The 25,970-nt window shown below is 47.1% G+C and overlaps 1 protein-coding gene across 1 annotated transcript; it reads left to right on the top strand.

Annotated features, from left to right (window-relative positions):
* Nucleotides 1-100: 100 nt before the first annotated feature.
* LOC142772270 (uncharacterized) lies at nucleotides 101-24,351 on the top strand. Its single transcript, XM_075874469.1, has 7 exons — nucleotides 101-321; nucleotides 7,997-8,153; nucleotides 10,441-10,553; nucleotides 16,885-17,023; nucleotides 18,536-18,703; nucleotides 20,615-20,737; nucleotides 24,157-24,351. The coding sequence occupies exons 1-7, from the start codon at nucleotides 101-103 to the stop codon at nucleotides 24,349-24,351; spliced, it is 1,116 nt and encodes a 371-aa protein (XP_075730584.1).
* The last annotated feature ends 1,619 nt before the right edge of the window (nucleotides 24,352-25,970 follow it).

Below are 25,970 nucleotides of genomic sequence, written 5' to 3'. Positions count from 1 at the left end.
GCGAAATGCGCATGGTCAGAATCCGTAAAGCTGTGCGGGCTATGTCAATACATATAAAGAAAGACTCACCCGTCACGCTCTCTCTGTTCCAGTTACTCCGATGTGGAAGAAGCCGCTGATCTGCATGTTCACGGCCACCTTCAATCCGGGCCTCCTGTTTCCCGAGGACGGAGTGTGTGACCTTAGCTTCTTCGGGGCGCTGGAGCAGAAGCACGCTTTCCTGAAGGACGAAGCAGGAGAGTACAACGCGGCGTTGGACGCCTTTTTGGCAGTAGCCGGGAAGCAACACAAGACCGAACACGGAGTCAGCCTCGACCACTCGTGAGACTAATCATTTTACAGACGATAGTCTTTCTTGAGATACTTCAACGAAAAAAAATATTGGCATATCTCTTTGTATTTTATGTCTGTTCAACGATTCAGCCACCTTGCGAAAGTTTTAAGAGGAGATGGAGGGCAAAGACTACTGAATATGCGATTTTTCAATTTTCAAAGCACCGCATTTCCGTATAATTGACAAGTGCTTTGAAGAAGCGGTGAGTCCTTCATGATGTTTCAGAAAGCCTTCAAAAACAACCAGAACACGCTTGATCCCGTGTCTGCACTGTGTGAACTCGAACTTTAATGGCACTTTTCCTGAACACTATCTTTTTCTTAGAAGGGAACGTTGTCTCTGTAGACCCTGAAGCTATGAAATACGGACGTTTCTGTTTTTTTTTTCTTAATATCGTACTCCCTTGCTGAAACAAAGAATGTTGTTGCCACCAGAATTGTATTTTTACTAAAGTTTGCTTCAAGCAAATGGGCCTAATATTCTAGTGAGAAAACTTATGTGGCGAAGCCTTAGAACAGTGGGTCGTCCTCTCCAGCGCCTTCTAGTGGGTCGCCCTTTTAGCAAAAAGAAGAGCAGCTCGTGCAGAGAGTCGGTACCCACATTGACTGTCGCTGTCGAGCATCGTCGACAAGTGTCCGCCAATAAACGCCTCAACAATTTGGTGGAGAGTGCTGTGCCCTTCTAACACCTTCGGTTAGCATTTGATGCCCCTGGAGCTTCGATCCCGCACCGTGCCTTCTACCATGCACCAAGACGCCGCACAGCAAACGCTTCCTCCTGCACCGACGCCATGTTCCGGTGTCCCCCGCATCCGCGACCCTCCTGTCTTCACCGGCGCGGATGGCACCGACGTCGAGGACTGGCTTGCTATGTACGAACGCGTCAGCGTCCCTAATCATTGGGACGAGGCAGGTAAACTCGGCAACCTGGTTTTCTACCTCGCGGGTGTGGCCGGCATGTGGTAAAACAACCACGCATCCGATATCCCCACTTGGTCCACTTTTAAAACCGCCGTCGTCGACGTGTTCGGCCGTCCTGCCGTTCGGAAGCTGCAAGCCGAGCAGCGGTTACGTGAACGAGCCCAGCAGACCGGTGAGTCCTTCACTACTTACATTGAGGACATCCTTGGCTTGTGCAAGAAAGTGGACGCGAGCATGTCAGAGGCTGACAGAATTACCCATGTTCTAAAAGGCATCGCTGACGATGCCTTCACCATGCTCCTGGCCAAGAACCCTCGCACTGTGGAAGAGATCATTACACTATGCCAGAGTTACGAGGAGCTGCGGCGGCAGCGCTCGATGACCCGTCGACCACCCTCACGTGATGCTGATCTCTCGGCCTTGTCAACACTTCCTGACCACACCACCTTGCTCGCTGAAATCAAGTCATTCATGCGTGAGGAAGTTGCCCGCCAGGTCTCTTTACTGGCTTTTGCTTCCCCGCAACGTGCTCAACAGCCGTCAAGCACACTTCTGCCTCTCCTCCGCCGAGCCATTCAGCAGGAAATCGCGGAGGTCGTTCCTGAATACAACCAGCCGCCTCCCGTATCTACACCACTCAGTTACGCCCAAGTTGTCGCCAGGCCACCCCCACCGATTCGTGTGACTGGCCCCCTTGGTTATACCGAAACCATCGCCAGGCCCCAGGCCTTCGGAGAAACTGTGCCGCCTACATATCCCGACGTCATCCACGTGCCCCGTGTGCCGCCCACTATGCAGTTATATCAGCAGCCGGCTCGCCCATCGCGTTCTGCGACATGGATGGGACCCGCGAATCGATGGCGCACTGCTGACAATCGCCCCATCTGCTTTGCTTGTGGTTGCGTCGATCACGTAGCACGCTATTGCAATCGTGTGGAACAACCGCAGGTCGCCTCCAATTTTCCCAGTCAATTGAGCCGCTTTCATGACCAACCGCCGCCAACGTCACCGTAGTCCCACCCCGCTCCATCTAGTCGCCGTTTACATTCTCCGCGACGTCGCTCACTGTCACCGATATGGCCACGTCCACTAGAGGGTGACCAGGAAAACTAGTCGTCGCAGTCCACGAGGCAAGGGCTGCGACGCTGTCAAACTGCAGAAGCCCTCAGGAAAGCCCATCGAACGTGATAGACGTGCTTGTGGATGGTGTTCGTGCATCTGCCCTTATAGATACTGGAGCCGCCGTATCCGTCATGGACGCGAAGCTTAGCCGATTACTGCGCAAAGTGACCATGCCACTTTCCGGGCTCGCCCTCCGTACAGCCAGCGCGCAAAGCACTCACCCTACAGCGATGTCTACAGCCCGCCTCATGATTTAGGTCGTGATGTATGCCGTCGAATTCATCGTAATTCCTTCTTGCTCTCACGACGTCATCCTAGGATGGGATTTTCTCTCCCGCCACGACGCCGGCATTCATTGCGCACCAGCAGAAATAAAGCTGACACAATTTTCTTCTTTGACGCCGGCCGACAGTCCATCTGCTGCAAGCAAGTTACTCGTCAGGGACGACACGCATGTACCTGCAAACTCGTCCACGGCGGTGCCGGTCTACTGCGCAAGTCTTTCCGACACCGCTGCACTCCTCTCGCCATCGCATAGTGTTGTCAGCAGAAAAGGCTTGCTAGTTCCTTTCGCGATCGTGCAAGTCACTCACGGCAGCACCACTATTTTTGTTCTGAACTCATCCCCGTACAGTGTTACGTTGGTGCGAGGGGAATGTCTCGGCAGCGTGGAACCCATCGAAGATGCACAAGTCATGGATCAACCTGATGACACGCACTGCCGAAGTTCCAATACGCTTAGTGCTGTTTCTACATCTGTTTCATCATCCGCTGATGTATTCGGTCCTCCCATTGCCGACAACCTTACGCCGGTCCAGCGCTCCAAGCTTCTGGCCGTGTTGGAAGAATTCCGCTCTTCTTTCGATGTCGCTCAATCTTCTCTCGGCCACACATCCACTGTCACGCATCGCATCGACACAGGCGCACAACCATCACTACGGCAACGTCCAAATCGCGTATCTCCCACAGAACGCCGTGTAATCAACGAGAAAGTGGACGACATGCTTCGCCGCGATGTTATTCGACCCTCTAACAGCCCCTGGGCGTCTCCTGTCGTTCTCGTCGCGAAGAAGTACGGTTCTGTGCGGTTCTGTGTGGACTACCGACGCCTCAACAAGATCACTCGTAAAAACATGTACCCACTACCGCGTGTAGATGACGCCATTGACAGCCTGCAAGGAGCCGAATTTTTTTCATCTCTCGATTTGCGCTCAGGGTACTGGCAAGTACCTATGGCTGAGGACGCTCGACTGAAGACCGCTTTTGTCACTCCCGACGGCTTGTACGAATTCAACGTCTTGCCGTTTGGGCTGTGCAATGCGCCCGCCACCTTTGAGCGCATGATGGACACCGTTCTGCGTCACCTGAAATGGCACAAGTTCCTGTGCTATCTCGATGAGGTCATCGTTTTCGCCCCGGACTTCTCCACGCATCTCCAACGCCTGCGGCATGTTTTAACGCGTCTGAGTGACGCCAGTCTTCAACTGAACCTAAAGGAGTGCCGATTTGCAGCTCGGCAGTTGACAATACTCGGCTACGTCGTGTACAAAGATGGAATTCTTCCCGATCCAGCCAAGCTTCGGTTTGTGACCGAGTTCCCCAAGCCGACATCCGTCAAGGAAGTGGGCAGTTTCGTAGGACTGTGTTCCTACTTTCGGCGCTTCATCCGAAACTTCGCGTCTATCGTATCGCCGCTGACGAAGCTCCTCGGAAGTAACGGGCCTCTCCATTCGTGGTCATCACAGTGTGACGACGCATTCACAACGCTCCGTCGTTTGTTGACGTCGCCTCCAATATTCCGCCACTACGACCCTACTGCCCCTACAGAGGTACACACGGATGCCAGTGGTGTCGGTCTCGGTGCTGTCCTTGCGCAGCGCAAACCAGCGTTCCCGGAATATGTCGTGGCGTATGCAAGCCATACGCTTACAAAAGCTGAGACTAATTACACCGTCACAGAGAAAGATTGTCTGGCAATCGTCTGGGCCCTTACCAAGTTCCGACCTTATTTGTATGGTCGCCCATTTGATGTAGTCACCGACCATCATGCACTATGCTGGTTGTCGTCATTGAAAGATCCCTCAGGCCGTCTCGCCCGGTGGGCACTTCGCCCGCAAGACTACGACATCCGCGTGCTGTACCGCAACGGAAGGCAACATGCTGACGCCGACGCCCTGTCGCGCCATCCCTTGCCTGACGACAATGCCCACGACTCAGCGTCTCACCTTGCCGTTTCTTCCATTAGCATTCATGCCGTTGCTACTGAACAGCACAAGGATCAATGGATTGCCTCACTGATAGACTTGCTGACTGATCCATCCACTTCATCCACTCGTGCGTTGCCTCGTCAAGCCCACCATTTCGCCGTTCGCGACGACCTCCTCCACCGACGCAATTACAACGGTGACGGCTGCCAGTGGCTACTAGTCATACCCCGCAGTCTGCGCTCTGACACATGGGAATTCTTTCATTCTGATCCACAATGTGCGCACTCCGTGGTATCGAAGACTTACCACCGCATTCGCCAACGGTACTTTTGGCGCGGCATGTACCGCTACGTTCAGCATTTCGTTCGATCCTGCATAGAATGTCAGCGCCACAAAACTTCAACGCAACGGTCGCCGGTAGGTCTGCAACCTCTACCTTGCCCTGCCAGGCCGTTTAGGCGCGTTGGCATCGATTTGTATGGGTCACTTCCACTAACATCAGCTGGTATCCGCTGGGCCATTGTTGCTGTGGACCACCTCACGCGATACGCCGAAACTGTCGCTCTTCCCGCGGCTACAGCGAGCGATGTGGCCTCCTTCCTGCTCCAACGATTCATCCTGCGACACGGTCCACCTCAAGAACTGCTCAGTGATCGAGGCCGCGTCTTCCTGTCTGAAGTCGTCGAAGCCATTCTCAAATACTGCAACGTTGTTCACCGCAAAACTGCTGCTTACCACCCGCAGACGAATGGCCTCACTGAACGCTTCAACCGTACACTCGGTGACATGCTCTCCAAGTACGTCGCCGCCGATCACACAAATTGGGATGCCATTCTACCCTTCGTCACCTACGCATATAACACCGCCCCTCAGAGTACTACTGGCTTTTCACCTTTTTTTTATTATATGGAAGGCACCCATCGCACACCATCGACACTATACTTCCGTACAAGCCAGATCAGTCCGAGTGGGTGCCTATTTCTGCTACAGCCAAGCTTGCTGAAGAGTGTCGAGAGCTAGCAAGGACCTTTCCAGCGCATGATCAAGAGCGGCAAAAAGGCATTCGCGCTGACACCACCGCTACTGCGCCCACTTTCCTCCCTGGAGCGCTCGTCTGGCTCTCAATCCCTACCACATCAACTGGCCTATCTTCAAAACTATTGCCCAAATACGAAGACCCTACCGTGTCGTCAAACGCAATTCCCCTGTATATTACTTGATCGAACCCATCGAACCACCTTCGGACATGCGCCGTCGAGGGCGCGACATTCTTAACGTGGAGCGCCTCAAAGCCTACCACGACCCGCTCATAGTAACCAGCTGTTAGGTCGCCAGGCGGCTCCCTCTTCGTACCCGGGGTAGTTGTGGCGAAGCCTTCGAACAGTGGGTCGTCCTCTCCAGCGCCTTCTAGTGGGTCGCCCTTTTAGCAAAAGGAAGAGCAGCTCGTGCAGAGAGTCGGTACCCGCATTGACTGTCGCTGTCGAGCATCGTCGACAAGTGTCCGCCAATAAACGTCTCAACACTTATATTTTTAACTAATCAATGGTCGTGTCTACTATTATTTTTTTGGTTCAGAAGGAACGCCTGGAAAAATGTAATATCCAAAACTGATTTCACTCTTTTACAAGCAAAACCTTTTTCACGATTGTTCTTTTGAAAATAAAAACAATTATTTACTTTTTATTATTTTTAGAACTGCTTTGTAATTTCGTGCCAAATTGACCAAACATATAGTAAAAACCCCATTCAAGCAACTTAAAAGTTTGGTGTGCTTAGTAAAATTCACAACTTTGCGGCAAAGGCGGAGCAATGAATGCGATAGAAACAAATTGAAAGGCCACGCGCAGAATGTCAAGCAAATTAAAACGTTCCCCAGGTTTTTCACGCACAAATGACACACGAAACGTACACACAGGTACACATGAACGGGAATAAGCGTCTCAGTTGTTACTTCGATGTGTTTAAAAGCACGCCCTTTTCACAAACGAAGGCTGTGCAACGATTGCAGCGACCTTTATCACCGGGTAACTATACAACCTAATCGTTCCGATAAAACCCGAAGGCTAGCCAAGATGCGCGATTCTCCGCACTGCAAGATAAGGGTGCGTGATCGAGCTTACACCCCCTTATTCTCTACGCGGGCCAAAGTACGCGTGAGAGGTGAGAGCCGTCGCGTGCTCACTGGGCCATTTTGCAGATAATGCTGAAAACACGATAGTCCCCTCCCCGCGCCCCCCGAGATTCCCACCAACAGCAGTAAGTGGTAGATATGAATAGCTTGCCGTTTGAACTATGAAGGAGGTTCCCTTTGGTTGCTCAGTGGTTAACGTCTTGCATTCACGACTCGGAGGTCCCACGTTCGATTCCGTGCAGTGGACTTTTTTTTCTGATATTTTTTCTTCCTTGCGTTTTCATATATATAGATATACGGTGCATGACATCGACACCGGCAGTGAAGTCCGGCTAAGAGCGTCCATATACTTTCTAACACAATAAAAAGATGCTGAGAATTGAGAGTACCAGGTACTCTACTGTGGCACACCGTAATGCCGTCCTGTGGGCTTCATGCACGAGGACAGAATACGTAAAGATTACTGATCGATAAGCAGTAGGATTTGCACAGCTGCCTGTGCTATCCATCTCCCTTTAAGCCCACGCTCAAGGCGCACCCATCTTGATCTCGCAGTTGCGTTTATACTTGTGAACATTAATAATCAAAAGTCAAATATTGCGCATACTTGAGGCGTACCCTCAATAAGTAAGCATTATGTACTGTGCTTTTTTATTAGGAAAATGCTTACATACGTGATTCTAAACACCGAAGTGTAGAACCCGTTCTTGCTCGCGACACTTATGCCCGAAAACCATAGTAGATGGAAGATTTACTCACTTTCTGTGGGTAAATCCTACTATATTATTGTGCCAATCATACCAGAACTCCCACTATTCATACAACTACTTTCTACGCCCACCACTACGTCGGTCAGTCTCCCACTTATACCTAAAGCATTACTTCTTTACCGCAAGGTAGCCGCGCTGAAGATATCCGACATCGAATGTGTATTGTAGAGGCCCCACTTGATTCCACTTCATTCAACTTCACTGCACACAGCCAGCTTCACTGTTTTATTAGTGTCATCCAAGCATAGCTCCCTAACGCGTAGTGCACTGCCGTTAAAGCTCTGTTTATAGAGCGTCGATTCCGCCATATAAAAGTTGATAGTTGAGATGCCTTCGACGAAAAGATAGTTTTTTTTAACACAATTTCGTTCTTTTCAATTTACGTTAGAACTATCGCACTACACTTGAAAAACAAAAATGTCCCCGTTTGCATTGCTCTGCTTACTTATCTGCCAATTTCATTACCTGTATACGACAACTGTTTTGATTCTTTCGTTTTTGTTTCACTACAGATGTCACTTGAAGACAGCTGAGGTTTTGAAGGATCCTGTCAGCAAAGAAACTGTGAGAAAGCTGTGGGGAAAAAAGATTTACCACTGGGGATTCTTGACAACAGATGTGTACCGCGTGACAGAAGTCAACATGACACTTCTGTTTGAGATTCTAAAAGTGAGCATTTCATAAATCTTTAAAATAGCCACCGCGTCAAACCTGATGCGACTAAAAAATGAGGAAGGTAGAAAACGTGCCATCTCTCTGTGATGTTTAGTATGCATATAAACACGCACTACGACGTTAATAATCATATCGAAATTGTGGTGTCAAGTTGTTTCAGGAGGCACTTCAGAAAAAACACAAGGAAATATTTATCAATAAAGATTGAAGATTCAGTTGGAAAACCTAACGCTCTAAGACGGACATTTAACATACAAATTATCTGCGTGAATGCTTATGAATGCTGCAGTGAGAATACTTGAAGGATCGTTTCTCGTTTCATCGAGTAGTTCAATAGGGAGCAGATGGATATGCAAACATGTTAGTATGTAGTTTTAGCTTTTCGTGGCTACAAATATGAGCCTATTCGTTATATGTGCTTGGTCTTGTTTCAGTTAGTGCCAGAGGCAGCATGTCAAACTACTGCCTTCCTCCTCTCCAGCCTACAAAAAAGATAGAGATTCGGATTGAGGAAATAAGGCTACTTGTGTAATACATAAGGAACTATGGTGTAGTCCTTTTGCAGGAGAGTGTAGAAGAATGAAAGAAGTTAGCGGAAAAAAAAATAGAGACACTCCCTTCTCGAGATGTGAGTACCCACTCGACAGAGCGCTTGGCCAGGATACCTCTCTTCTGAAAGAAAGTATTGATTAGGTTATTTAGCTATATTATTTAGCTAGTTATTAAAAATAATTTAGATTTAGTTATTTAGCTATGCTGCCGGGGAAGAGGAGGGATGACCTACAGATGACCATAGTTGTGGCAGGATGGTGGAGCGTCCGCCTGCAGAGTGGAATGAGATGGTTTCGATTTCCAATGTGGCCCGCCACGCTAGGGCTTTTGTAGGAAAGGTATGTTGAGCCCCAGATCGTTCATGGTACTGTTTGAGCACAGGTACTCATCATGAAAAGCCATATCTTATGAGGTCGTCTCTCCTTTTCGGTTGGTCTTCTTCGTATCACAACCCTCTTCCTCCTGCTCCATGTTATATGCGTTGTAATAATGAGTGTCTTTCCTGACGTCAGAAATGCTCGCTCGTAGCACGCTTCTCATTGAAGCCGCACGCTTCAAAACGGCTGCTCTGTTTTGACGCACGGAAGCTTTCTCGCGAGCTTTTTGTGCGCTTCAAAGAGCAATGCATATTACTTGAATCCCAAACTGGTATAGTTATCAGCTGTGGGAAATCGCACTACACAAGCGTTAAGAGCATTAGTATTGGCGGGTGAATTTCAACCGCTAACAACGTCATCTTGTTTCCAGGGAATACAATATCGGGTGAAAGAGCCGAGTATAAGGAGTAACTGCATTTGTTGGAGACTTCTTCAATTGAAATTGGTTTAGTAGCGATTGATTCACCGGATGTGACAGTTCTTATTGATGTAATAGAAGGTTTAAGCACTGCGCACGCGCAGAGGTCAGGATTTTTTAAAAATCTTCAATCTACTTTCCATCATGATAGGCGTTGCACCGACAGTCCGTATAGAACGCATGCGCTGGCCGACGTTTTGGTATTGGTATTTATGACACTGTTTAGTGCAATTACTCTCGCAGTATGACTTTATAACTTCATTATTCGACTTAGACAAGCCAGCGGAATTCACAATAGCAGTTATCTCTCCAATGGACGACTTTCAAAGTTTAATTCAACTCTTTCAGGATCTCTCTTTTTTCACGTCTGTCAACGTGTCCAGGCATTACGCACTCGCTACTGATAGCGGTAAGAAAATTTACTAGAAGGAAACAGTGCGAAAAACGAGAAACTAAACAAAGCAGGACACACACACAAGGCTGAGACCCCTCCGCCATCCTGCCGATTGGCGGCCTCTTGCATAATCGCATTGAAGGAACAGGTGCTTCGAATCTTTGTTTCTCGTTTCTTTTAATCAAAGACTGCTTGTTTTGCTCACCTCGAGATGACGTGAAATGAGGCTTTCGTTGACCTCGCTCCCACTTTCCATAGAACGTACTGCCAGCAGCCGCCGGAGCATGCAGGCCACACACACCCATGTTCTCTTTCATAAAAATTGACGCTGCACACGGCTTCGTACACATTCATTACGATAAATGAAAACTGACGGCTTACTTGTGCAGGCGTGCTACGCTTCTCAGACAGGATCACCATAGGCCATTTCACGTGGCGTGCCATTTCGCTAGTAACGTGTAAACTGGGTTAGGAGCCCTTTGCATCCTTCGCAAAAGTGACATTTCTCAATTTGTATTGTACGTTTCGCTTTTTTTGCAGAGCTTGAAAACGATGGTGCAAGAAGAAATAAAGCCAAACCGTGCTCACTACTACATCTTCACTGGGGCGCTTGCGTCACTGTACGGGACGACACTTGTAACACGACTGCTGAAGTGAGTATGCTGTTGACTTCGTACGGAAGTATGAGTAGTCTTTAGGATACCCTTTATAGGGTATATCTCAGTTTTTCTTTTGCGTTAACTGACTTTTCAGCAAGTACCAGTAGTATATATGCTACAATTAGCGGGCTAGTCACATTACGTGACGACACGGCCATACTTACCCAACAAATAAAGTTGCGCTACAGAAAATAATATATAACTTGTAGTGGAGCATACGCACCAACGCGTATGCGCCTTCGGAAGACAACGAGAAGCCAGTGCTCTGATTGCGCGAGAACCTGTGCCGCCTTTGCCAGACTTGCTGTTCGCCCATTTTCCGTCGCGACCTCGTTGCGACTCCTCTGTTCTAATAAACATCATCGCATTTGGTGGAGGCTGCTGAGATCCCCAAGCAGACCTGGAGCTCCGCTCTCGCAAGTTGGCCGAAAGACTACCGTACAACATGACCGACGCAGTCGCCAACCAGCCCATCCCAGCACAGCCAGCACCATCGGCTGCCCCGTCGACCTGCCCCGGTGCTACCCGTCAGCGGGACCCACCAATCTTCAGTGGCAGTGGTGAGCAAGACGTCGAAGACTGGCTCTCCTTGTACGAACGCGTGATTGCCAGCAACAAATGGGACAACGACTCCAAGCTTGCCTATGTCATCTTTTACTTGGCTGACGTCGCCAAGCTATGGTTCACCAACCGCGAAACCGCCATCGCCAGCTGGTCCACCTTCAAGACCCTCGTGACCGAAGCGTTCGGCCGACCAGAGGTCCGCAAGCTCCGCGCTGACCAGCGTCTGCGCCTCCGAGCCCAGCAACCTGGTGAGACCTTTACTAGCTATATTGAGGATGTGCTCGACCTCTGCAGGCGTGTTAACTCATCCAAGCCTGAAGAAGAGAAAATTCGACATATTCTCAAAGGCATCGAGGATGGCGCATTCCAGATGTTGCTGGCGAAGAGCCCGACCACGGTGGCAGTCCTCGTAAGCCTGTGCCAGAGCTTCGATGAATTGCGTCGTCAGCGTTCCATCGCCCGACAGAGTGTTCCATCACCAGATTCGATCTCGGCCGTCGCACTCGCCAATGGCAACGTTCACCAAGGAACTCTGTCGAACCAGATTAAAGACTTCATCAGGGAGGAAGTCGCCCGACAGCTTTCCCTGCTGCCACATAGTGACGCGCCCACGACAAGCCTCCCTTCGAATATGCAGCAGGCCATACGTACTGAAATTTGCAATGCACTCCCTACAGTTCCGGCCTCTTACCCGTGCACTTCGGTGCCATCTGATCTCTCAACTGCTGGCTACGCACCAACTGCGCCGCCTTCACCTCTCAGCTACGCAGCAGTGGTCGCGCGGCCCCCACCGCATCCAGTCGCCTTATCGGCTCCACCTCCTCCGGCCTCGCCTCCAGTCTACAGGCCCCCACCTCGCTTTTTCCGTCCATCTAATGAGTGGCGCACCCGAGACAATCGTCCCATCTGCTTCGCGTGTGGCATCGCTGGCCACATTGCACGCTTCTGCCGCCGCCGTCCCACGCCTGCGCACGCATACTTCGGAGCTCCTACCTACGCACCGCAGCAGACCACCACGTCTGCATATGAACAGAGGCACTCCGACTCAGATCGCCACCCATCGACTGCTCGTTTCCCATCACCTCGTCGCCGATCGCCATCGCCTATGCGTCGTCGACCACCTCTCGAGGAGGGAAACTAATCAGTGCAGTTCCGGAGGCAAGAACTGCAACTTGTGCGCAATTCCCAAGGCCTCCATTTTCGCCGCAAAATGTTGTTGATGTCGATGTTGAGGGAGTCGCCACATTAGCGTTAATTGATACCGGGGCCGCCGTTTCTGTGATGAACGCAAACTTTTGTAGGAAACTGAAGAAAGTGACCACATCTCTCAGTGGCTTGGTGCTGTCCACGGCTAGCGCGCAACGCATTCATCCCTCGGCTGTGTGTACGGCGCGCGTCGTCATCCGACACGTTTTGTACGTCGTACAGTTTTTTGTTCTACCATCTTGCTCTCATGACCTTATCCTGGGTTGGGATTTCTTATCACGTCATGAAGCTATCATCGATTGTTCCCGTGCCGAAGTGTCCCTTGTGCCAACATGTGAATTTCCACCACCCGACCGCTCTCCTCTGCGCTGCAAAGTCATCGCTGATGACGACATCACCTTGCCTCCTGAAGCTTCGGTCCCTATTAGCCTTTCATGTCTGGCGCAACCTGACGGCACGGTGGTGTTTACGCCATTTCCGGTTTTTACTGAACGCAAGGGCATCGTTCTCCCATTTGCTGTTCTTACAATTGCGTCTGGTTTAACCGTAATGCTGGTCACCAACCACTGCAACTACCCCATTGGCTTACTTCGTGGTGAAACGTTAGGATATGTGCAACCTGTCGACCATATCGATGATATTATTCTTCCCGACGAAACGCCATGTCACATTGCTGCAATCACTCATGCGTCTGAGCCATCAAGTTCGTCAGCCTTCGACAATGCTATTGACGCAGACCTTCCCCTCTCGCATCGCCGCCAACTTGTTGCTCTCCTTAACAAGTTTCGTTCTTTTTTCGACTTTCAAGAACCTGCTTTGGGCCGCACCACGACTATCACTCATACTATTGACACCGGCTCACATTCGCCTCTGCGACAGCGTCCTTACCGCGTTTCCGCCGAAGAGCGCCGCGTCATTACGGAGCAAGTAGATGACATGCCTAAACGTGGAGTCATACAGCCTTCTCAAAGCGCTTGGTCATCACCTGTGGTTCTGGTCAAGAAAAAAGATGGCACCGTACGATTTTGCGTGGACTATCGCCGCTTAAACAATATTACCAAAAAAGATGTCTACCCGCTACCACGAATAGACGATGCTCTTGACTGTTTACAAGGCGCCGAGTACTTTACATCTTTGGATCTGCGTTGTGGGTATTGGCAGGTGCCAATGGCTGAATGTGATCGCCCTAAAACAGCCTTTGTAACGCCGGATGGCCTATATGAGTTCAAAGTCATGCCATTTGGGCTCTGCAACGCGCCTGCCACATTTGAGCGCATGATCGACACCATCTTGCGTGCCCACAAGTGGAAAACCTGCTTATGTTACCTGGACGACATCGTAGTCTTTTCATCTGATTTCCCGACACATCTTGCTCGCCTCCACGAGATTCTGACGTGTCTAACTTCTGCAGGCCTACAACTTAACTCCAAGAAGTGCCACTTCGCAGCACGAAAACTAACCATCTTGGGACATGTCATCACCAGAGACGGTGTTCTTCCGGATCCCGATAAGCTTCGAGCTGTCGCTGACTTTCCGTTGCCCACATCTCTGAAAGCCCTAAGAAGTTTCGTCGGTCTCTGCTCCTACTTTCGTCGCTTCGTGCGCAACTTCGCGTCCATCATCGCACCTCTCACGAGTCTGCTTTCCAACAGCAAAGGCATATCTGCATGGTCACCTGCATGTGACGACGCATTTCGCCAGCTCCGCCGCCTGCTGACCTCACCACCTATTCTTCGTCACTTCGACCCTGCTGCGGCCACAGAAATTCACACCGATGCAAGTGGCATCGGTCTTGGTGCAGTTTTGGCACAACGGAAAGGCACCCAAGCTGAATACGTAGTCGCCTATGCAAGTCGCGCTCTCAAGAAGGCTGAATTGAATTACTCCGTGACAGAGAAGGAGTGTTTGGCCATAATCTGGGCGTTGACGAAGTTTCGCCCGTACCTTTACGGCCGTCCTTTCGACGTGGTCACAGACCACCACGCTCTATGTTGGCTGTCCACCTTGAAAGACCCGTCCAGACGCCTGGGGCGTTGGGCACTTCGATTGCAAGAATACGACATCCGTGTCGTATATCGTTCCGGTCGCAAGCATGCGGATGCCGATGCACTTTCGCGATCGCCATTAACACCAGATGTGGCTTCTCTGTCTCCCCCTTTTACCACATTGTCACCGCTCGACACGACTGACATGCTTTCGGAGCAGCGTAAAAACCCACACCTTGCCTTGTTAGTCGACTACCTTACCGATCCGTCTGCTGTCCCTTCCACGAGAGCGCTACGCCGGCAAGCAGCCCACTTTTCCTTACGAGACAACATTCTGTACCGCCATAACTACATGCCTGGTGGTCGGAAGTGGCTCCTTGCTGTTCCAACTCATATGCGCTCTGAAATCTGCATGAATTTCCATGCAGATCCCCAAAGTGCTCACGCAGGTGTCCTGAAAACCTACGAAAGGCTGCGCCAGCGCTATTACTGGCGAGGAATGTATCGCTTTGTGCAGAAATACGTTCAGTCTTGCACCACTTGCCAACAGAACAAGACACCTCCGCGGCACCTTACTGGCATGTTACAGCCGCTCCCGTGCCCGGCTCGCCCATTCGACCGCGTGGGTATAGACCTCTATGGCCCCCTCCCATATAGTATCTCTGAAAACCGGTGGATTATTGTCGGAGTCGATCATCTGACACGCTACGCTGAGACTGCAGCTCTACCGGCAGCGACCGCCCACGAAGTTGCACTCTTCATTCTCCGCAGCTTCATTCTACGCCATGGTGCTCCGCGGGAATTACTCAGTGATAGGAGTCGAGTGTTCCTGTCGGAGGTCATCCAAGCTATCCTCGCTGAATGCAACATTATCCACCGGAAATCTACTGCATACCATCCACAGACAAATGGTCTTACTGAGCGGTTCAACCGCACACTTGGCGACATGCTGAGGATGTACACCTCCTCCGACCACACTAACTGGGACGCTGTATTGCCCTTTGTTACCTTCGCTTATAACACCGCGACGCAAGCGACTACCGGTTTTTCCCCATTCTTTCTATTGTACGGCCGCGAACCTTCCCACCCACTCGACACTATACTACCGTATCGCCCTGATGCATCTGAGTGCTCCCCGCTTTCGGAAGTCACCAGATACGCTGAAGACTGCCGTCAGTTGGCTCGGTCTCTGACAAGTGAGGCTCAAGGCCTACAAAAGACTCGACACGACGACGCTCACCACATAGCTCCTACATTTCGTGCTGGCTCCCTTGTGTGGCTTTGGGTGCCCCCGCACGTTCCTGGCCTGTCTTCTAAACTTCTGGCCCGGTACCATGGTCCCTACCGTGTCATTGACGCGACCTCCCCGGTGAATTACGTCATCGAACCATTAACACAATCACCAGATTTGCGCCGTCGAGGACGCGAGACCGTACACGTCGACCGTCTCAAGCCCTACTACGACCCCCTCATTGTGCCTACTCCCTGAGTCGCCAGGATGGCTACCCTTCACCCCGGGGGTATTGTAGTGGAGCATACGCACCAACGCGTATGCGCCTTCGGAAGACAACGAGAAGCCCGTGCTCTGATTGCGCGAGAACCTGTGCCGCCTTTGCCAGACTTGCTGTTCGCCCATTTTCCGTCGCGACCTCGTTGCGACTCCTCTGTTCTAATAAACATCATCGCAAACTCAACATTCAAGCTCTAATCTATTTTTGTAACCATATGGCATTGTAACGGCAACGTTTGAACTGTTGTATTTTGTGACTCATACTCCAATTGAAAAAATATATAAGGTGAACTAGAAGTTTTGAAACAAGCCCCATTTGGCTTCAGGAACGTAATAAATGCAATATTATTCTTTGCACTCCTTACGAAAAGAAACCTTTTTGTTCACAATGCATGAATATAGCACTAATTTTTTCGTTTACATTTGATTGAGAACATACGATTTATTATTTTGGAGCCTTCGTTAATTTTTCAAATTGGAGCGCCGTGAACGAGACAAAAACGGAGAAGGAGACCATTTAAAATCCTAACGTCAACACACGTTTTACTGTAGTACATAGACGATGTACTATAAATAACGAATATATAGGTACCTAAACTATGACGGGCATATTAGTCGTTGCCTCTATAACACGCTCTATAAGACGATACTAAGACATGATGTTCTCTAGCGTAACATAAAGATGAGCACATGGGTGTTTTTGCAATATCGCATCGCAAGATTCCATGCAATGGAAATATTCAGCGATATTAAAAAAAATGGGAGTATAGACTAGTGTGATTATTCCGCTACGCGTCTTTTCTAGTTATCAGGTGATGAAATCTTGTCACAGCAACAAGAAGAAGCAGGACTCATTAGGTGTAGTGGGCTGCACGCCCCTCTTTTAATAATGAATTAGAAATAAGACGATTGGTTCAGTCCGGCACGTTTGCTCGGTCATCTTCGTTGGCTTGTAGTTTTCGGTCCAGTATTTTGCGGTGTGATACTCTCGATAAATTCGACAGCAGTTTTAAGTACTCAAGATAATTTCTTTCCTTTCTGCTTTTCTGCTACTCACTAGGACTGTCGTGTGGCTCGATGGCATAGGGTTCCTGGGGCATATCGTCGAAGACGATAGAAAATGGAGCTCAGGTCGAATGATGCCACCTACATTCTGGGAAGATCTGAACATGCCAGACCACGCGTACAGGTATAACTTGGTACGTTGCCTCTGTTCTATACCGCAGTTTACGTGAACGTTTTCCAGTTGATCGCCAAGTCTGTTGGCTGTTTTCAGAAAGAGAGACGTAACTTCGAAGCTGTGGGCCGCGCTACCATCTGTCTCACACTAGAATACGTCGGTGGCTGTGCTGTTCCAGCAGGTGCTTTGCGCTGTAGGTACAACAGTAGGAACATAAAAGGCTACATATAGTCCGGTGTGTTCTGCGCAATCAGTTCGCGTGTGCCGAGTTCAAATACGCTGAGTGCGGGCAGGCAGGTGACGTCGGCGGCAGAATTTTCTATAGATACTGGCGCATGCACCATGCCACGGTGATGGCTTTGAAGTGGCGCACATGCACTCTCGTCATTGAAGGTGTGCGCGGTTCTGCGTTTTTTATTTGGGGTCTACGCAATTTTTGCATTCTCTGCTTCTTTACCCATGTTTTTTGTTGACACACGTGTTTCTTATCGCTGTGTCTTTTTTTACGAGCACTACGTTGAACGTTCTGGGAGCAAAAAAAATAGCTGCATAGGTTGCATCAAAAACAAAAGTGGGTAATGTAAGAACACATGACGGCGCATTCCGAATGCTTCCAATGACTTTCTATGGCTCTCCGTGGCGCACCAGCCAACACCACGTCTAGTGTACTCTCTATCGGGACCTAGAAACCTTTCAAGCAGACACAGAATTAGGTAGTTCGATGATCAACGCCGAGTAAACTACGGCCGCACTTTCAAAAGGCAGCCCACACACCATCATTTTGTTGATCCGCCACCTTGCCGCTGCCATGCGCAGTGCATCATGATCTAACGCTAGTCGCCCGAAGCGCGTGAAATTGGAACATGTTATATTTCTGCGCCGGCGATACGGAACATTCCGAAATTCGCCAAACGTCCCGGCTACTACATGACGACAGACTATAAGTTTTCCTCTTTTCGCCGGCGTAGCTTAACCACCCCAAACGGGGTCACAAGTGCACACATCTTCAAACTGTATTTAGTGCATGATTTTTTTTCATGTGCAGTACGTATATTAAATTTTTTTGCTAACAACACTTGCGGCTTACAGAATTATGTAAAATTGCAGATAAGATAAAAAATGTCACGTGATAAACAATCGAAGGCGCTGTGATAGCAATGTGACAATACCCATCTGAAAACTTTGTATGTTATGTGACGCTTAGGAAGTTTTGCAAGTTGCAGAACCGCAGAACCGCAAAACCCCTCTCCTTTCCTTCCGCTACATAATAATGCATCATCTCTCTTGACAATATTAGGCCTGAAAATTTATTTTTTGCAGTAGATTTACTTATTTACCTAATTTTTTGTTCAATCTGGATACCACAACGTGTTCAACAGGGGAGAAAGACTAGACAAAACACCTAAGTGCTTATATATGTAAATCAATCCTTGTAAAGGGTGTAGTTTCGTTACGAGGAGTGTACAGAAGTATTTCATTCGGGTTATCAAGACTTTCGTCTGATCGTTTTAATTTTGTTATTTCGGTGCAGAGAACTGCGCATAAGGGTATTCGACATCTTCATGCTCAGCATTTGAATGATACTACCTTCTACATAACCGTGACGATGGCTGCCAAGCGATACATTCCGGACGAAATCTACGCTTACAAAGCGGAGATGCTGCACAGCAAAGAGACGTTAGAGGTTCCCGTCATGAACGTAAGTGGGAGATTTCAACAGTTCAACCGTCAATGCGTTGACTGATGGATATGTGGGGCTTAACGTCCCAAAACCACCATATGATTATGAGAGACACCGTAGTAGAGGGCTCCGGAAATTTCGACCAGCTGGGGTTCTTTAACGTGCAGCCAAATCTGAACACATGGGCCTACAACATTTCCGCCTCCATCGGAAATGCAGCCGCCGTAGCCGAGGTTCGATCCCGCTACCTGCGGGTCAGCAGCCGAGTACCTTAGCTACTAGATCACCGCGGCGAGGCAATAGGCGTTGATAGTTGTCAAGATTTTGGAGATTCACAAATCTGTACATTTATTAAACAATGCCGCATTTTGTTGAAGTTAACTTTGTTACAAGACAGTACAAACTAACAATAAAGCACGCTTTTCAGGCTTACGAAATTCCGTTTTTAGGATCCACAACCCCGCACATCGTTCTATGAACCTTTTTAAAGTTAAATTGAAGAATTGATAAAAACTATAATCGAATATGTTTTGAGTGTTGTTTGAATATTGCAGATTCACAAAAGTCTACAGACATTTATAAAACAATGCCACACTTTTTTCAAGTTGGCTTTGTTGCATGACAGTACAAACTAACAGTCAAAGCACGCTCTACAGGCTTAAGGAATGCCATTTAGAAGATCATAGAATCACTTACATAGTTATACACCTTTTTTAGTTAAATTGAAGAAGTGTTAAAGACTGCAATCGAATATGCGTTGATAGTTGTTAGAATACTGCGGAATCTCAAAAGTTTACAGACATTTCTAAAACACTGCCACACTTTCTTTGAAGTTGGCTTTGTAGCAAGACAGTGAAAACAGCCAAAGCACGCTTTACTGTCTAACGAAACACCGTTTTGAGGATCGTACAATTCCTCACAAGGTTGCATGAACCTCATTTGAGCTTAATTGAAGAAGTGTTCTTCAAAGAATAAAACTGTGAAAAAACAGAAATCACAAAAAGAATGCTTTGGGAGTGTATGCGCACATACGTGCATGAGTTTTCCGCTTAACACTGTTCAGGTTGGCTTTGTTTCAAGACGTTGCGCACTAACAGTGAGAGCACGCTTTACAGGCTTACGAAACGTTTTGCTGCTTGACAGCTGTATGACTGCAACTATTTTACCTGATACAGGTGTCTTACACAAGAAACATGCATAGTATAAATAAACATTTAAAGCATGACCCCCTACATATGCGCATGTAACTGCACCTACGTCACAATCTGCTTACGCAACGTTAAGGAGCAGGAGACACGAACGTTGCCTCTTTGCCTGTTCATTAATCTCGATCCCAATTTTTTGCATATATTGTGCCAACCGTCAGGGCATACGCGCATACGGTATATAACACACAGTAGCGTATAGGCATCCATACTGTCTATTGAATAAAAAAACAAATTCGGCGATTATGATACGCGTTCATTCCGCAATTACTCAGTACGTCTTCTGAAAAACCATTTGTATTCTCTTACATGATTAACGTGAGTTTTCCTCTAATATGGATCACAGCTTATCGCACGTGATCCATGCTCACGGAAGTGGTCTTTTCGCAGATACATACGTGACAAATGCTTGGCACCATACTCTGTTTGTAAAAACAACTCCGAATGATCCCCATTTAAAGCATCTAGATAAGTATAGAGATAAGAAGACACACAAGCCAACCCCGACGTTCTAGATCTCCATATATATTTGTTCATGCTACATTATGACGATAACCAAACACTATTAGGCCAAACGAAAAGTCCTCCCGCGTGATGTCAAAAGTCAGGATAGAATTCCTTGCCAGCTGAATAATCACTACACTGCACCTGTATGTAGCCATCACTGGCGCTGAAAATTTCTGATGCTTAATAAAGTGCATTTCTTTTGTTTACTTTGCCACAGTACTGCAAGAACACAAACTATGAGTTTGGATTCCAAGAAAGCGAACCCATCGCACCTTACTATGTTAGTCAGAAGGAAAGAAGATTTATCAGCTTTGATGATTGGAGGTCTTTGGGAATCAAGGTAAGTTTAGGTGCAATTGCCTAAAAAAATAAACAAATATTGGGGGATTATTAAGCTTCGCTTTCAAGAGTTGAAAAAGACAGCAAAAGGCGGCCCCTAGTGCGTTGGAATGATATTTCCTTGAAGGGGTATGAAGAGTCTCGCATTGCCTCACAGATGGTGGCACATTATCTAGCGTTTGATGTTTGTTTGATCAGCGCCTCTGGAAAGCCGTGATATGTTTTCCCCTAGATGGACATAGTTGTTCATTTTTAGACGTGTTTGAAAGTTTTTGCGTGTTATTATTGGCGATGACTGCACTCTTCAGGCCTTTTTCGATATAGTTTGATGGCATCCTGAATGTGCCTACAAATCACCGATTGGCCTCGTTTTCGTTATGACACCTGTCAAACAAAATGTGTTAAGGCGACTCCTTTCACTACCTGGCATTTGTCAGTGATTTTCCCGAAGCATCTACAAGTAACCTATTGACTTTCTGGTAGAACGCCTGCTTGCTATGCGAACCGCCCGGGTTCGGTCCTCAATGGGACCGAAAATTTTATTCTTTATTTTGTTTGCTTTTTCTAAATTTTTTGCTCACGGTTGATTTTTCGTTCACAGTCAACGGGGCTGGGGCCGATGGCAGATTTTCTGCGACACGAGTTTTCTAATGGTATTGCGTTAAAAACGCCATATAGGGCCATAGTTGATGGAACTGGGTTCCCTATGCCGGATTAACCTTGCAGTAAATGTACACGACACTTGTCTTAAAAGGAACGCATTGGCATTGATTTCTTTTACTGCAGTCGTCGCATAAGTTCCAAAGCATATTGCAATGATTAGTCAGGTGTCGGCTGTGCCAATTTTCGCCGCGATGCATGGCTAACTCCTGTCTACGCACTGCGAGTGTCAGTATGACTCTTTACTCGAACCTTCTGAGACTTGACAACCGTTAAAAGAAAAAAAACACTTAGACAATAAGATTTAGGTTCTTCTGGTGATAGAAAAATAGCGCTGCTCTGTAGGTGCCCGAGACGCATCACCCAAGGTGGTATAACAAAATAAGGGCAAGTGAAAACTGCTGCTATGCAAACATTGGTGATGGACTTGTTAGTCGCTCGAAGAGGAAGTAAACGCTGAATGTTTAGTAAAATCGAGAAAAGCTTACATTTATATATATAGACTCTACAGAATATACATTGTTATGGACAAAATGTTACAAAATGATTATGACTGTGACAGACGCCGTAGTGCAAAGCACTGAAAATTTCGACCACCTAGAGTTCTTTAACGTGCACTCAAATCTGAGCACATGAGCCGGCGGCATTTTCGACTCCATCGAAATTGCAGCCGCCGCTTCCGGGATTCGATCCCACGACTTGCAGATCAGCAGCCGAGTGCCTTAGTCGCTAAACCACTGCAGGGGGGCTCATGCCACATGGGAGTACTTCGGAATAATTTTTACATGCTGTTGTTTTCTAACCGGCTCCTTTATTAAAGCCCATTGGTGTGTTTACACTTGATTGATTTGTGGGGTTTAACGTCCCAAAACCACCATATGATTATGAGAGACGCCGTAGTGGAGGGCTCCGAAAATTTAGACCAACTGGGGTTCTTTAACGTGCGCCCAAATCTAAGCACACGGGCCTACAACATTTCCGCCTCCATCGAAAACGTAGCCGCCGCAGCCGGGAATCGAACCCGCGACCTGCGGTTCAGCAGCCGAGTACCTTAGCCAGTAAACCACCGCGGCGGGGCAGAAGTGTTTACACTTTACGACACTAAAAAGCGACCATCGGATTCAAAAATCAAAGCCTATTTTGGAGCTTATCAGGCTAACACGTTATCCACTGGGCTCTCCTGGCCGGTGTGGCAGAGTCGCTGACGATAATGTTGATATTAGAGACAATTCAATTTTTTAGAACTTGGACGATGCTTTTAATAATATAAACGACTATAGTTGTATCACTTTCCAGGTACAGCTGTGTCTTTGGTCCTTGTAACAGCGACAGTTGCGTTTTCACTGAATCTTGGAAAGCAAAACGTCTTGCATACCTGAAAAAAACACCCGCTAAATGAGGCACTACTGTTCCATTCAGTTCATCACTTCCCATTAACTTACTTTTTCTGAATAAATATTAGGACCATAAACTCACTGAACAAAACACGCAAGATCGTTTTGTGTGTTTTATTCTTTTTTTTGGTTTCAAAATTACATAATCATAAAGTTTTTTAAATATATTTCACTCACAGGAAAGTACATTGTGATTACCATTTTTTATGTTCAGCGTTCTTTGTTGATACTTTTGTGTTATTGCATTATCATGACTCATTTTGTCTGCCTTGTCGGTATAGCCTTGACGGTCCTCTGCATATGACCTAAAGGCACACATTTGATACCGGCCGGGGTGTTCTCATTTCGTTGAAGGTCGATTATTAAAAACCTTTCTACGGTTCAATGTCTAGTGCATGTTAAGTAACATCAGATTGTCGAAATTTCGGTAGCCCTCTTCTAAGACGTGACTCATAATTTGACCGTTTTGGCGCGTAAATCCTGCAACTTATAATTAGGTGTTATTTGCTTCGGCTGCTCCAGTCTAATACGGCTCTATATTCGAACGAGTTACACACGGCTCACCCTTCTTACAGATTCCCTGATTGCCTGAGCACAACATTTATTCCCAAATAAATCCTTTAAGACAGTTTGCTTCATAAGAAACTCAGTGTTAAGCTGGAGGCCTCACACATAGCTGCTGTTTCTGGGTCAATAGACTGATAATTTGTCGTTATTTGTGGGCGCGTTGAGTTGATCGTGTGTGCTTGAAAGTGAGTTTCATAGTATATACAAGAACGTGGACACAAAACAAACCTAGTTAGAGACAGGTATAGGCGCCTTCACCTGCAAAGTATTCGGTAAAAACAATCGAGATGACTCTGGCGCTATATCCTATGGGAGGTGCAACGCATGGCCATTCGGCGAGTGTGGGAATTATGGGTGCTCCATAGATTTGTTTAATCCTAATACTTTGGGTCACCTCATCTTCGCGTGGCTTAGAACTGCTTTGTCACGAAACAGAAATAAGTAAGTGTTCAGCAGCTATGCTCCACCTCCTTAGCCGTTTAGGCTAACTATTTCAAAGTGGGTCACGAAGTTCAAAACAGTTCGTTCTTTAGTTCGAAAGAAACCAATACCAAGAATAAACAAAACCACAAGGGCGTTCAACGCCCGAAAGCTTCAAGAGTAGGCGAATTCATGTACTACTCGTCATTCCCCTATCGCTCGTAGATCACAGCGATAGAGTCCGTACTAGTTAACTTTCGCAAACCCTATGCCTTCACTGGCCCTGCAGGCAGTGATTGCGCAATGTTTACAAATCACCTTACGTATTGAGCATGGAATATTTGTGACAATACTGAAATGTTTTTTTCGCACCGCCCAGCTTTGCAAGGGTAGGAAGAAGCTGCTTGACGCCAACTACGGCCTCATCGTATACAGCACGGAAATGGACTATCCAACAAACCAGTGCGGCAAGAGCGTCTACCCGCGAGTGAAGTTCTTAAGAAAATTGATGAACTTCTTCAGACAGAACTTCACTTCACCAAATTCTCTGGAAACTTGCCACCAACTGACATGAACGCTCGACCGCAGTATATAAAGAATATACGCTGATCAGGTGAATAAATACCGATTATTTTATTGCTCGCTGTTTGTTCTTATCAAACTACTTCATTGTAAAACAACTGAGTAATTTACGCAAATATTGCGATAACTTTGATTTTGGTAAGCACATTATACTGAAAGATATAAAAAGGTAACGTACGTGCGCCTATGGTATCTAGCGGCTGTTTAGGAAAATGTGTAAAAATAAACAAAACATGAAAATGGAATAGTCGCTTGCTTCCTTAAAAACTGTCGTGAAGTGGCAGAAATCTACAGAAATGTTGATAGTCAATAAGTTAGCTTAGCCCTTCGTAAAAGACAGCAGTAGTCAAATCAACAGACACAACAGAAGTCCTTTCATTGTACAGCCTGTCGTCACTTGAAAATTTCGAAAATATGACCACGGTATAGTTATTGCGTACACATCGGGTTTGACCAAATTAACTAAATTAAGAGCTCCCCTATTACATTGAAATTTTATGCACAAGTTCGGCTTAACTAAAGAAGCAATTTTATGAATTTAATGGCCTGCACATCGCCTTGGCAATCGATCGCGTTTCTGGAACTCCACTGGCTTATAAGATACAACGCAGCAGCTCTCAACGTGAGCGTTAATAAGTATTTATACACCAGAAATAGACATCAAAAAGTCAACATTACGAATCTAAGCGTTAAACGTTCAGGCATAATTGCACAAATGATGGCAATTTTAAAAAAAAAGTATAAGAAGCTCTGAGAACTTTTTGCTTCTCGCTATTTTTCTTTCTCTTTCTTTAATAATGTTTATATCTTCTATATTTTTGTATCTTCTCTGCCTGAGCAATTCCATGTACTTATTTTCTCTATATAATCCGTCTCTTTCTCGAGTCCTTCATCTTTCATTCGCTTTACTTTTTTTGCTTTATCACCTTATTTCGGGCTTCCTAATTGTATATATGCACGTCTTTCTGCCTATATATTTACTTTTTATCTCATCTATCTTGCTACGCGTTTCTCCTCTTTCTTTTTGTGAATTTATCTTTCTCTCTTTTCTCCTCCTTTCCACCATTCTTACAACTAACTCCTCATTCTCACAACCTTTCACTACTATGCTATGCAATGCTATGTTCTGTTCTGCTAGCGTACTTGAATAGCACAGCAGTGGCGTTGCTCGCCTTCGGATTATGAGTGGGCAGGTTAGAATCCGGCCCTGTCCAGAAATGCCTTCGTCCAGAATATCTTGCAGTTCCTTTATTTTGGTGTATTTCTTTATCTTCCTTATTTATTATGTCTGGTCATGTTCTCTACCCATAAGAGTGATCATACCCCATAGGGGGCTAACCGGCACGCATGCGGTGATACGAAACTGAGTATGAAGAAGACGAAAATAGCACGTGCTGGTTTGGTATAGACAATAATGAGTCGACCCTAAACGACATATTAACGAAAAGGTAAGAGCTGTGCCTAAAGTAACGCTTCAGTAAGCATATACACTATTTCACAAACGGGTTTCGGTGCTGCTATACAGGGCTATTACCTTTTGCGTTTTTCATCTTTAACAACTTAACGAACAGTGTTACGGTAGGTTAGTGTGCATGAAATTGGTTGAGTTCA

The sequence above is a fragment of the Rhipicephalus microplus genome, chromosome 9, assembly GCF_043290135.1.
Source record: "Rhipicephalus microplus isolate Deutch F79 chromosome 9, USDA_Rmic, whole genome shotgun sequence".
NCBI classification, from domain to species: Eukaryota; Metazoa; Arthropoda; class Arachnida; order Ixodida; family Ixodidae; genus Rhipicephalus; species Rhipicephalus microplus.
This window is presented reverse-complemented; position numbering and strand designations above follow the sequence as displayed.